At 36.7% G+C, this 12,565-nt stretch overlaps 1 protein-coding gene across 2 annotated transcripts in view; it reads right to left on the bottom strand.

Annotated features, from left to right (window-relative positions):
- The window catches only part of LMLN (leishmanolysin like peptidase), an 83,505-nt gene that overhangs the window by 48,689 nt on the left and 22,251 nt on the right, over positions 1–12,565 (bottom strand). For both annotated transcript variants that reach the window (XM_044252138.1, XM_044252139.1), the window contains exons 8-11: positions 11,461–11,555; positions 5,659–5,776; positions 4,011–4,118; positions 73–149 (exon numbers count right to left, since the gene is read on the bottom strand). In XM_044252138.1, the coding sequence (XP_044108073.1) occupies positions 73–149; positions 4,011–4,118; positions 5,659–5,776; positions 11,461–11,555 (398 nt within the window). The remainder of the gene's footprint in view (positions 1–72; positions 150–4,010; positions 4,119–5,658; positions 5,777–11,460; positions 11,556–12,565) is intronic.

The following is a 12,565-nucleotide window of genomic DNA, read 5'->3' as shown; positions in this document are numbered from 1 at the left end:
ATCTGAATAGTAAATTCAATATTCATTTCATTTTAATAAACAAAGCATGTAATATTCTCATAGCTGTCTTACCCAGTGTCTTCCATTAATGCCAGAGTGATCCGAGAGAAGACTCGGTTCTGGGTGTGAGAACCAGTCATTGCTTCATTCTGAAAATCGACAGATTTTAAATTAGAAGACTAGACCTCCTAAAACTCCCAATAATTTCCATTATTTTGATGTATATGTAAAATGTCTCAAGTGTGAGAGGCTGACTTATTCACTTAAACTAATGAAATATATAAACCTTCTTTAAAATAAAAAGGAAGCTTAAAGAAAGATTTGCTTTCTGCCTTAAATATACACATTGTGTACAGTTTCCTAAAATGGCAGACAACCACCATTTAGAACTCTGACGAAAATGAAGAGAAATATAAGCAAACAGAAATACTGTAAAAATATTACCCAATCTAGACAAAGTAAAATGAGTGGTTGAAACAGATGCCCATAAAATATTGGAAGGGATGGTTATTTGTCTGAATTTTTTAAAAAATGGTTTTATAACCCTCAATCTTATGATCACAGAAATATACATTAACATGCAAAGCAAGTATCACAGAATCATAGGATCAAAGAGTTCTATGAGGGACCTAAAATGTCATCAAGGTCTACTATCTACTCAATTCTCTCAATTATTCATATCTGCCTTTTGCTCCAGTCATGATTCTAGGATCCTGGATCAAGCCCCAAGTCAGGCTCCCAGCTCAGCAGGGGCATGCTTCTCCCTCTCCTGGCTCCCCACTCGTACTCTCTTGCTCTCTCTCTCTCTCAAATAAATAAATAAAATCTTAAAAAAAAATTAGTTCAAAGACACAAAGTTGATTTCAGAGAAAGGCAGCTGTTGAAGAAATTAATACTCTCAAGTTTCTACTGCAGAGTGAATAAATTTTCATGTGTGACTAATCTATGGTTTTCTAATGGGAATCACTTGGAAAATATGCTTAAATAAAAATTAAAAAAATTAAATTCCCTTGGGAGAAATGAATATAATGTGTCTTTCATAAGTTTCTATCACTATTGATTTATGGTCACCTGATAAGAATAGTCAGCACAAGCATTAATTTCACTCTTTTGTAAGCCACAGTTTGGAACTTCCCCATGTGCACTGACTCTTATGGGGATGTCCCTTACAGAGATCTGGAAGTTATATCTATGGAACTGTTAAAAAAACCAAACAAACATATATTAATTCTTATTTGGGACATAGTACTTCTAAGCCAGGCTGGTTCTTACATCCCTCTGTTATGGCCTTATGCTCCTGTATTTGAGCTGGAGTGGGGTGGGGGAGAGGCATGGATGACAGTCCCTTGTCTGCTGTGTGGAGCACAAGAGAAATGCCTGACTTCTGTCATGCTCCCATGCTGCACATTCTTTCCTGTATCCTTCTAAGTGAATCTTTCTTCAATGTGGCCTGTTAGGTCTTGTGAACTTAAATGCTGCTGCTTCTTTTGTTTTTTGTTTTTAAGATTTTATTTATTTATTTGCCAGAGATCACAAGTAGGCAGAAAAGCAGGTAGAGAGAGAGGAAGGGAGGCAGAGAGCCTGGCAATGGGCTCGATCCCAGCATCCTGGAATCATGACCTGAGCTGAAGGCAGAGGCTTTAACCCACTGAGCTACCCAGGGGCCCCACTTGAATGCTTCTTTAGTTGAACCTAAGAACACCCACTGTAATGCCACTCCTGAAAGGTATCACAGATATAAATAAACTGCTCACCACAACATTTTAATTTTTTAAAAGATCTTATTTATTTGAGAGAAAGTACGAAAGAAAGTGAGCACAAGCAGGGGGAGCAGCAGGCAGAGGGAGAAGCAGACTCCTCACCAAGCAGAGAGCCCAATGTGGGACTCAATCCCACAACCCTGGGATCATGACTGGAGCTGAAGGAAGATGCTTAACCAAGTCACCCAGATGCCCCATCACAACATTTTTAAAATAAAAAATTTAGGGGCACCTGGTTGGCTCAGTTGGAAGAGTGTGCAACTCTTGATCTCATGGTTTTAAATTCAAGCCTCACACTGGGTGTAGAGATTACTTAAAATCTTAGAAATAAAATTAAATTAAATTAAAATATTTAAAACATTGTTGCTCATTAACATAGGCCTATTGTTACATTTCATATAATACTATGTAATTGTTAAACCATGTTGGTTTATAATGACTTTTCCCTGGATTTTAGTATTTTGTGGAACAAAGCAATAGCAGTTAAATATAAAGTACACTAAGACAGCTAAACACAGCCAACTGAGGAATGCTGGTACTATGCATGACCCATTCACTCCATGTTCTTCCACTTGGTTCAATATGACCAGAGGCTCTGTTTTAAAAGTGGTTATTGCCTGGCTCCCTCTAATTTTGTACATGTTAGTCTTGCCCCCATTACTCAATTTATAGCCTTCCTTACAATTAGTTTATTGTAATTGGCTTTTGTACTTTATTGGCTTTTTATTGTTGTCTAAGGTAAAGAAATACTATAGTAAATACAGGAGCTTACTTACTGGAAATATGTTTAAAACTGAGCTAGTACTTTTATCATGACTTACTCTTTTCTTAGTGGTATGTTATTTGTTTTTTCCATGAGTCTTGTTATTTTTAGTGTTTAATTTTGAAGAAAGATTTTTTTAGGAAAGCATACATTGTATTATAGGAGGAGCCCTGTACTGCTTGGAAAGATGTCAAGATACATCATTAAGTGGAAAAGAGTTGCACAAATGTATGACTCCATTAAAAAAACAAACTGTGTATTGGTGTGTATATCTCTACATTTATATAACATTTCTGGAAGGATATACAAAAAATTTAAATAGTGATTACATCTTAAAGTAGATCTGGAGCACTAAGGGGAAAAGGAAGTTTAAGTTACCATGGGTTTTTAAGTTTACGTAGGGTCCACCTTATGGAAAAGCAAGGTAAGTGAGTGGAAAAGAGGAGGAGGACTTATTTTAGTGGCTGCCTATCAAACATTTCAAGTTTTAAAAAGAGACAAGGAGTTAACTAACAAACAATAATCAGGAAGGACAGTTAAGAGTCATTCTAGTTCAATGTGCTTTGGTGAGTGCTGTGAAGTGTGTAAACCTGGCGATTCACAGACCTGTACCCCTGGGGATAAAAATATATGTTTATAAAAAATAAAAAAATTATTAAAAAAAAAAAGATTCATTCTAGTTCATTATTGAACTTATTGACCTTGTTAAGGGGGAACTAAACAGAAAAAAAAGAGAAAAATAATTTTACTTCATAACCCATCATACTGTTTGAATAACTTGAATAAGAATTATTTTATTTATTTATTTTTAAAGTTTGTTTTTTTTTTAAAGGATTTTATTTATTTATTTACCAGAGAGAAAGTGAAAAAGAGTACAAGCATGAGGAGTGGCAGGCAGAGGGAGAAGTAGACTCCCTGCTGTGCAAGGAGCCCCATGTGGGACTCGATCCTAGGACACTAAGATCATGACCGAGCAGAAGGCAGATACTTAAGCGACTCAACCACCCAGGCGTCCTGAGAATTACTTTTATTAAAGAAAAAATATGTCTTATAAAATTTTTTTTTTTAAAGATTTTATTCATTTATTTGACAGACAGAGATTACAAGTAGGCAGAGAGGCTGGCAGAGAGAGAGGAGGAAGCAGGCTCCCTGCTGAGCAGAGAGCCTGATGTGGGGCTCGATTCCAGAACCCTGGGATCATGACCTGAGCTGAAGGCAGAGGCTTTAACCCACTGAGCCACCCAGGTGCCCTGTCTTGTAAAATTTTTAAAAAATATTTTGTTTATTTATTTGACAGAGAGAGAGAGAGAGATCACAAGTAGGCAGAGAGGCAGGCAGAGGGAGGGGAAAGCAGGTTCCCTGCAAGCAGACAGCCTAATTCGGGGCTCTATCCCAGGACCCTGAGATCATGACCTGAGTCAAAGGCAGAGGCTTAACCCACTGAGCCACCGAGGTGCCCCTCTAGTAAAATGTAAAATTAAACTGACCTCTAATAACCGCTTTTCCCAATGATTGAGCTCAGTGCCCATACCGCCTTGATTTTCGAGTTCCATTCCCTCCAGAATTGGACAGTTAAAATGTTTTCGTGCTTCATCCTGAGAATCAGAAAAAATTAAATAAACCCTACAGAAATATGATAACAGCAGATTCTTTATCTAACCTAATCTAAATATAATAAAGTAGCTGTTAAAGAACTACTTTGGTGAGAAGTGAGAACATCTTTTAAAAATATGGTTTTTACTATAATTAAATAGAATATTTTGATACTATTACACTTTTCTTTGCTAGTAAATTATTATTTCTCTTAATATTTTCTTCCTCTATTTGAAGATTTGGGCTTTAAGTGACATTTCAAAAAGGATACAGACTAACATGATTGCTATTTGTAACTATTGTATCAACATTTTTAATGAAGGTATAAACTGCTCGTAGTATAGATACAGTCTTTGAAACAAAAATAAATTCTTCATTAGAATATAATTTTGCTCACTTGGTTTTTTCTCTCCTTTGGTTAGAAATTTCCAGTGATGAGAAATATCCCAAGAACAATGCAAAAGTTCCAAAGGCAGGGGTGCTGGCTGGCTCAATCAGTAGAGCATGTGACTCTTGATCCTGAGGGCATGAGTTTGAGCCCCATGTTGGGGGTAGAGTTTATTTTAAAAATAAAAGTGGGATGGTTAATTTTACATGTCAACTTGGCTCAGCCACAGTGCCCAGATAGTTGATCAAACATTATTCTGAATGTTTGAGTAACGGTGTTTTTGGATGAGATTAACATGTAAATTAAGTAAAGCAGATTACCTTCCATAATATAGACAGACCTCATCCATTCAGTTGAAGACTTTAACAGAACAAAGATTGACTTTGTCCAAGAAGAAGGAATTCTGCCTGCTTACTGCCTTTGGACTCAAACTGTAACTCTTCCTTGAGTGTTCAGCCTTCCAGCCTACACCATCAGAGTTTGAGCTCCCCAACCTCCATAACGGTAGGAGCTATTTCATTAAAATAAATTTCCTTTTCTCCCTCCCTCTATTTTCCCCCCTCTTTCTCAGTCAACACATTCTGTTGGTTCTGTTTCTCTGGACAACCTTGACTAATATAGACAGCATAGGAAAGGATCAGCAATTACACAAACAGTACCAGTGATCCTAAGAGGTACAACAGTAGAGGAGCACTGGCTTAAAGCAATGATTTAAAATGGAGCCATGAGAATTACTGCCAAATTTCCATTTCTTCATATTTCTCTTGGCTTGTAGCTTTACTGTACTGCCTTTATATCATTTTTCTTATTATAGGTCCAGAAATTCAATCTTAAATTCTTTTTTTTTTTAAAGATGTATTTATTTATTTTAGAGAGAGAGAGACAGTGTGCATGCACAATTGGGAGGAAGGGCAAAAGGAGAGAGAATCTCAAGCAGACTCCATACTGGGCACAAAGTCTCACGAGGGGCTTGATCCCTCAATCCTGAGATCATGACCTGAGCTGAAACTAAGAGTCAAACATTTAACTAACTAAGCTACCCAGGTGCCTCTAGTCTTATATCCTTAAGCAATAATGATTAGTAAAGAAAGAACTATAAGAAAGGAAAAGAGGAGATGGGTCAGGAAACGTGAAGAAGTTGGGTTAATACGTACAACAACACGAGGTGTTACTAGAAGATACACAGTGTGAGAAATGATCTTATTATCTCGAACATTCCATGATCTCTCCACTTTTCGAACTACTTTATCACTCCATTGATATAATCCAAGACTGCAATTAAAGAATAAAAGACAGTCATTTTGCAAATTCACCACAACTTTAAATAGTAAAAGTGTTTATGAACATCAATATGAAATTAAAATATTGGACTTTACTATGTACCAAGTCTTTGCAAAGTACTTGACATTTTCTAATTTAATCTTTTCAACCTTCTGAGGTTATCACTATTTTGTAGATAAAAAGACAGAGTTTGGAGAGATGAAGAAACTTGCTTAAGTTCACATAGCTAATACTTTGTTCAGATGACAATGAATTACTTCCTTTTAATAAATTTATTGGATAAAACAAAAGCAAGTCCAGAGACATATCCAAGTATATAAAAAAACTTAATAAATAACAACAAAAATGTCATTTTAACTTATTGGGCAAGGGTAATTTACTTAATAACTGTGCTGTAAAACTGGTTATCCATTTAGGAAAAAAGTTAAATCCCTATTTCAGACCATATACAGAAATAAATTCCAGGAAAACTGAGCAAAAATGGCAGACCTCTGAAAATTCTATTCATGAAAACAATGAGGAAAGTGGCAAAATGCCTAATCAACTTTTTCAGAACTTTGTAAATTAACTAAAGACCTGCAGCAATCCAGGAAAGATTTATTTTTTTAAAAAATGGATAAATTCAGTAAGAACAGTAAGCTTTGTAGCATTCTCCCATGCCCTCACTCCAGTCATATGGCAGCCCTGAAAACTTAGAGCCCACAATCATGGTGAAAGCCAGCAACCTGACAGCCACTATAGAGTGGGCAGATCATGGTTGACTGGAAGAATGCATTAAAAAAAAAAAATAATAATAATCCAGCCATGTCCACAAGAAACACAGCTCAGACTCAAGGACAGAATTAGGTTGAATGTAAAAGAATGAAACAGATATACCATGCAAACTGTACCAGTAAAGAAAGCTGGAATGGCTATACCAATATCAGACAAAATAGACTTAAAACAAAAATTGTTAATAGAGATAAAAAGGGACATTTTATAGTGATGAGTCACTCCACCAAGAAGATATAAGTTATAAACATATATGTATCTTACAAAAGAACCCCAAAATACATGAAGCAAAAATAAACTCTGAATGAATTAAAGCTATGAATGTAAAAAATTCAAATAATAATTTAATTGAAACTATGAATGTAGAAAATTCAAATAATAATTTACCAGAAAACATTTAGGAGAGTATTTTTATAATCATTGAAGGGCAGAAGTTTCTTAAGCAACAGAAGAAAAAATATGATAAACAAAATAAGTAAATGGGATAAATATTTGCAAATACAAAAAAAGGATTAATATCCTTAAATTATAAAGTACTCTAACAAAATCATTAGAAGAGGAAAAATAACCCAAGACTAGCCAAAAAACATAAATAGGCTGTGATCAAAGAGAAAATTCAAATGGCTAAAACCTTAGCAGTAGTCCTAGAAATACAAGATACCAGCTTTTACCAAACTGGCCTAAAAAAAAAAATCTATACTATCCAGTAATGTAAGGTAAGCATTCATACAACAATGGTAGGATATAACAATATCAATTATAATGGACATCAATTTTGCCTTTTCCTATAATCCGTATTGCTTTTTTTGGGGTTTTTTCCCCAGATGACTTTTTTTTTTTTTTAAGATTTTATTTATTTATTTGACCAAGAGAGATCACAAGTAGGCAGGCAGAGAGAGGGGGAAGCAGGCTCCCTGCTGAGCAGAAAGCCTGATGCAGGGCTGGATCCTAGGACCCTGAGATCATGACCTGAGCCGAAGGCAGAGGCTTAACCCAGTGAGTTACCCAGGTGCACCAGTTACTTCTATCATTAACCCTATGAATCTCTCACTTCCACCACTAAAACAGAATAATGAAGCTATATATTTTCCAGCATTACTTTACAGAAATTTTAAACAGACATAATGTTGACAGAATTGTAAAGAGAACACCTGCATCACTGATAATCATACAATTAATACTTTGCTATATTTGCTGTATCATATATCTGTTCATCAACCCATGCCTTGATGTTATTCTTTTTTTATTAGTTTATTTTTAAATTTATTGTATTTAAATTCAATTAGCCAACATATAGTACACATCATTAGTTTCAGATGTAATGTTCAATAACTCATCAGTTGTAACACCCAAGGCTCATCACATCACGTGCCCTCCTTAACCAACTGAGCCACCCAGGCGTCCCGCGTGCCCTCCTTAATGCCCATCACCCAGTTACCCCATCTCCCCACCCACCTCCCCTCCAACAATCCTCAGTTTGTTTCCTATAGTTAAGAGTCTCTCATGGTTTATTTTTCCCCCTCCATGACTTCCCATTCAGTTTTCCCTTCCTTCCCCTATGATCGATCCTCTGTACTGTTTCTTTCTTTTTTTTTTTTTTTTAAGATTTTATTTATTTATTTGACAGACAGAGATCACAAGTAGGCAGAAAGGCAGGCAGAGAGAGGAGGAAGCAGGCTCCCCGCCAAGCAGAGAGCGTGACGTAGGGCTCGGTCCCAGGACTCTGAGATCATGACTGGAGCCGAAGGCAGAGGCCCAACCCACTGAGCCACCCAGGTGCCCTCTCTGCACTGTTTCTTAATTGCTTTTATCTTTTTCCATGGCAAAGTCATGTTTAACCAACCATAGCAATCAAACGCAGCAAGAAAATAAAGAGCTTTTTACCTTATTAATATTACCTAATATCCTCTTCACTATCTACATTTCTAGACAAATAGTTTCTCCAAATAGATATGGAAGGGACAAATCGAACTCTTCATATGTTTACCAACTGTATTTCCTATTATCCTCTTATATCCATTTATACTTTAAGATTTCCTGCTTTTGAGGAATATCCTGAGTACAAGAAAGCACTGCAAATTATCAGCTTAACAATAGTTCTTATGAGTGGCATAAGAAGGAGGCTCTCTCCTCCTTACCTACATCACTTATGTATTTTATGCCTACTTCACCACTTATGTTTCCCATAAAGACCACAGTTTTAGGAAAGGCCAGACTCCTCCTACACCACCAAATGAATACGAACTATCTAAGAAGAAAAAACATATTTCCAATTAAAATTTGTTTCTTCACATGTACTTTCAAAAATATCATGATGGGGGGGTGGGAGGTTGGGGTACCATGTGGTGGGTATTATAGAGGGCACGGCTTGCATGGAGCACTGGTGTGGTGAAAAAATAATGAATACTGTTTTTCTGAAAATAAATAAATTGGAAAAAAAAATCATGATGAATAAAACATTATCTGGTTTAGTATTTAATTCTAGCTATTTTAATAGCGATCTCTGTAATTAAAGCAAAATATACATCAAGTGAACAAATTTTAAGTAAAAGGTTTAACTGTTTATTTCATATCCATATACCACTAATCTGATAAAGACAGGGAACACGGTCAGTACCACTGGAAGGCTTCCTTGTGCCCTATCCCAATCTATACTCAACTTATATGCCATTTAACAGCTTGGCCCTTCAAGACCACTTATCTGCCTTTTATCATTGCTCTTTTTTAACTCCATGCAAACGGACTATCTGATCTCTTTTGCCCAACACTCTATCTGTGATATTGATATATGTTATTGCATGTAACAATAGTGTGTTCTTGGGCGCCTGGGTGGCTCAGTGGGTGAAAGCCTCTGCCTTCAGCTCAGGTCATGATCCCAGGGTCCTGGGACCGAGCCCCGCATCAGGCTCTCTGCTCGGCAGGGGGCCTGCTTCCTCCTCTCTCTCTGCCTGCCTCTCTGCCTACTTGTGATCTCTGTCAAATAAAGAAATAAAATCTTTTTTAAAAAATTTAAAAAAAAACAATAGTGTGTTCTTTTTTAGTGCCTTAAAGTTTTCTTTTTTGTTAAGATTATGATTATTATTTTATTTCATTTATTTGACAGAGACAATGAGACAGTGGGAGAGAAAGCAGCAAGCTCCCTGCTGAGCAGGGAGTCTGATGTGGGACTGGGTCCCAGAACCCTGGGATCATGACCCAAGCCAAAGGCAGACACTTAACAACTGAGCCACACACGTGCCCTATAGTTTTCATTTATATGAATACATCATAACATATTTATTCATTCTTCTATTGATGGCTCTTTTGATAGTTTCTATTCTTTGGTAATTAATTACAAAACTGCCACGAACATTTTATTTTATTTTATTATTTATTTGACAGAGATCACAGACAGGCAGGCAGAGAGAGGGTGAAGCAGGCTCCCTGCTGAGCAGAGAGCCCGATGCATGGCTCAATCCCAGGATCCTGAAATCATGACCCGAGCCGAAGGTAGAGCTTCAACCCACTGAGCCATCCAGGTGCCCCCGAACATTCTTGAGCATGTCTTTTTGTGCACATATCCTCTTATTAATGTAGAGATCTAGAGATCTGTTTCTTATATAAATGTATGCAAATAGTTACAGTTCTGTGATTGATATGCTATAAAAATTTTTTGGCATTTTTAGTGTTTCTTAGTATTATTTATTTTAGACCCTGACTCTATAGATTGCTGGTAACATGCTGTGCTAAATACAGTTTCAGTTCATATATAAATATTGCCACGAGAGGCAATAATTATTAATAAACCAAAATATAATCAAACTACATTTTCCTATGGCCTAACTATACTGTATAGTGTTAGAAGTTACAACGTGGTAAAAAAGAGCTCTGGGGGCAAGAAGAGTCCTGGTTCTTTGGACAAGTCACTTAAGTTTTCTGCTTTTTTTTTTTTTTTGGTGCAAAATGGTGGTTTATTAAAGCACGGGGACAGGACCCGTGGGCCGGAAGGGCTGCTGCCCCGGGTTGTGAGGGTAGGCATGTTATATACCTTGCGGTTGGGGGAAGGTGAGGGGAAGGGAGGTTCAGAAGGGCTATTGGGGTAAAGAAGACTCAAGTTTTCTGCATCTTAACAGCTTCATCTCTAAAATAAAAAGGTAATGCTAAGTGACCTCTTTTATCCCATTTTAATAGCCACAGCTTTTTTTTTTTTCTTTTTCCAATTTATTTATTTTCAGAAAAACAGTATTCATTATTTTTTCACCACACCCAGTGCTCCATGCAAGATGTGCCCTCTATAATACCCACCACCTGGTACCCCAACCTCCCACCCCCCCGCCACTTCAAACCCCTCAGATTGTTTTTCAGAGTCCATAGTCTCTCATGGTTCATCTCCCCTTCCAATTTACCCAAAAGCACATACCCTCCCCAATGTCCATAACCCTACCCCCCTTCTTCCAACCCCCCTCCCCCCAGCAACCCACAGTTTGTTTCGTGAGATTAAGAGTCACTTATGGTTTGTCTCCCTCCCTATCCCATCTTGTTTCATGGATTCTTCTCCTACCCACTTAAGCCCCCATGTTGCATCACCACTCCCTCATATCAGGGAGATCATATGATAGTTGTCTTTCTCCGCTTGACTTATTTCGCTAAGCATGATACGCTCTAGTTCCATCCATGCTGTCACAAATGGCAAGATTTCGTTTCTTTTGATGGCTGCATAGTATTCCATTGTGTATATATACCACATCTTCTTGATCCATTCATCTGTTGATGGACATCTAGGTTCTTTCCATAGTTTTAGCCACAGCTTTTTTAGGTTAGTCATGAAGCCACTAATATTTATGGCACCTAACATGCCATGATTCTAAGATTTTAGTCTTAGCACCCTTCTAAAAGAGAAGAACAAGAACAAAAATAACAAATACCTGTAATTAAAAGGTGGGAGACCATCTGCAAATCTTGAAGTCAAAGGATTTCCATCTTTATCATGGTAAAACGCAAACAGGCCAGCAGAGAAACCCTATTAAAAAAAAAAGTTCAAAATGTCTCACAGAGAAAAATATCAAGACTGATTATACACATCATAACATGCTACTATCAAAAGAGAACACTGATAGAACCTCATAAAAGCATGTGGCCAATATTTTTAAAGGAATTTGCCACAGACTGGAACTAGACAAAACTTCAGTATTCCATCTTATGAATTTTAAATTTCAATTACCTGAGGTAATTGTAAGTGAAGAAATCCAAAGTACTAGTGACAACATTCTTTGGTACTGGTATAAATAAGAAATACATGTGTTTAAGAATGATTTGTATTTATCACAGTTTATCCCCTTCTCATGAACTTATTACATAAGTCTACAATTGCATCCAGGGAATGTTACCACTGAGAACAATTAACAATATAGTTTAGAGTAGGGGGTAGGCAATCAAAGGCATTCATAAAAATTCAAAGTCTTTAATCCTAAAGTCCACATTTAATATATATCTGTACTTAACAAGACTGGAAGGGGGTGTGTATGTGTATACTTAGGAAAAAATGGAAACATATAATCAAAATATTAGCTGTGGTTCTTTTGATGGTAGGGTAATATGTAAAATCACTCATATTCCCCCAATTTTTTTGTAATGTAAATTTGTTATATTTAGAGTTACAATTTAAATACTACTTTTAAGAAGTCTTTAATGAATGAGATAATGGATACTTCACATAAAGGTTCCCATTCACTATCCTTACCCTCCCATAACAGATGGGCACACACACACACAAAATTATTACCATTTGGTATCTCTTATTTCATTAGTGAGATTTCCTTTCTTGCTGTCTTTCCTAATCTAGTAACTCAGACAAAGTACTTTTGTAACTACTTCTTTTTTTTTTTTTTTTAAAGATTTTTATTTATTTATTTGACAGACAGAGATCACAAGTAGGCGGAGAGGCAGGCAGAGAGAGAGGAGGAAGCAGGCTCCCTGCAGAGCAGAGAGCCCGATGCGGGCCTCGATCCCAGGACCCTGGGATCATGACCT

Source organism: Neovison vison, chromosome 6, assembly GCF_020171115.1.
Source record: "Neovison vison isolate M4711 chromosome 6, ASM_NN_V1, whole genome shotgun sequence".
NCBI classification, from domain to species: domain Eukaryota; kingdom Metazoa; phylum Chordata; class Mammalia; order Carnivora; family Mustelidae; genus Neogale; species Neogale vison.
Note: the sequence above shows the minus strand (reverse complement) of the source record. Positions and strands in the feature narration are given on the sequence as shown.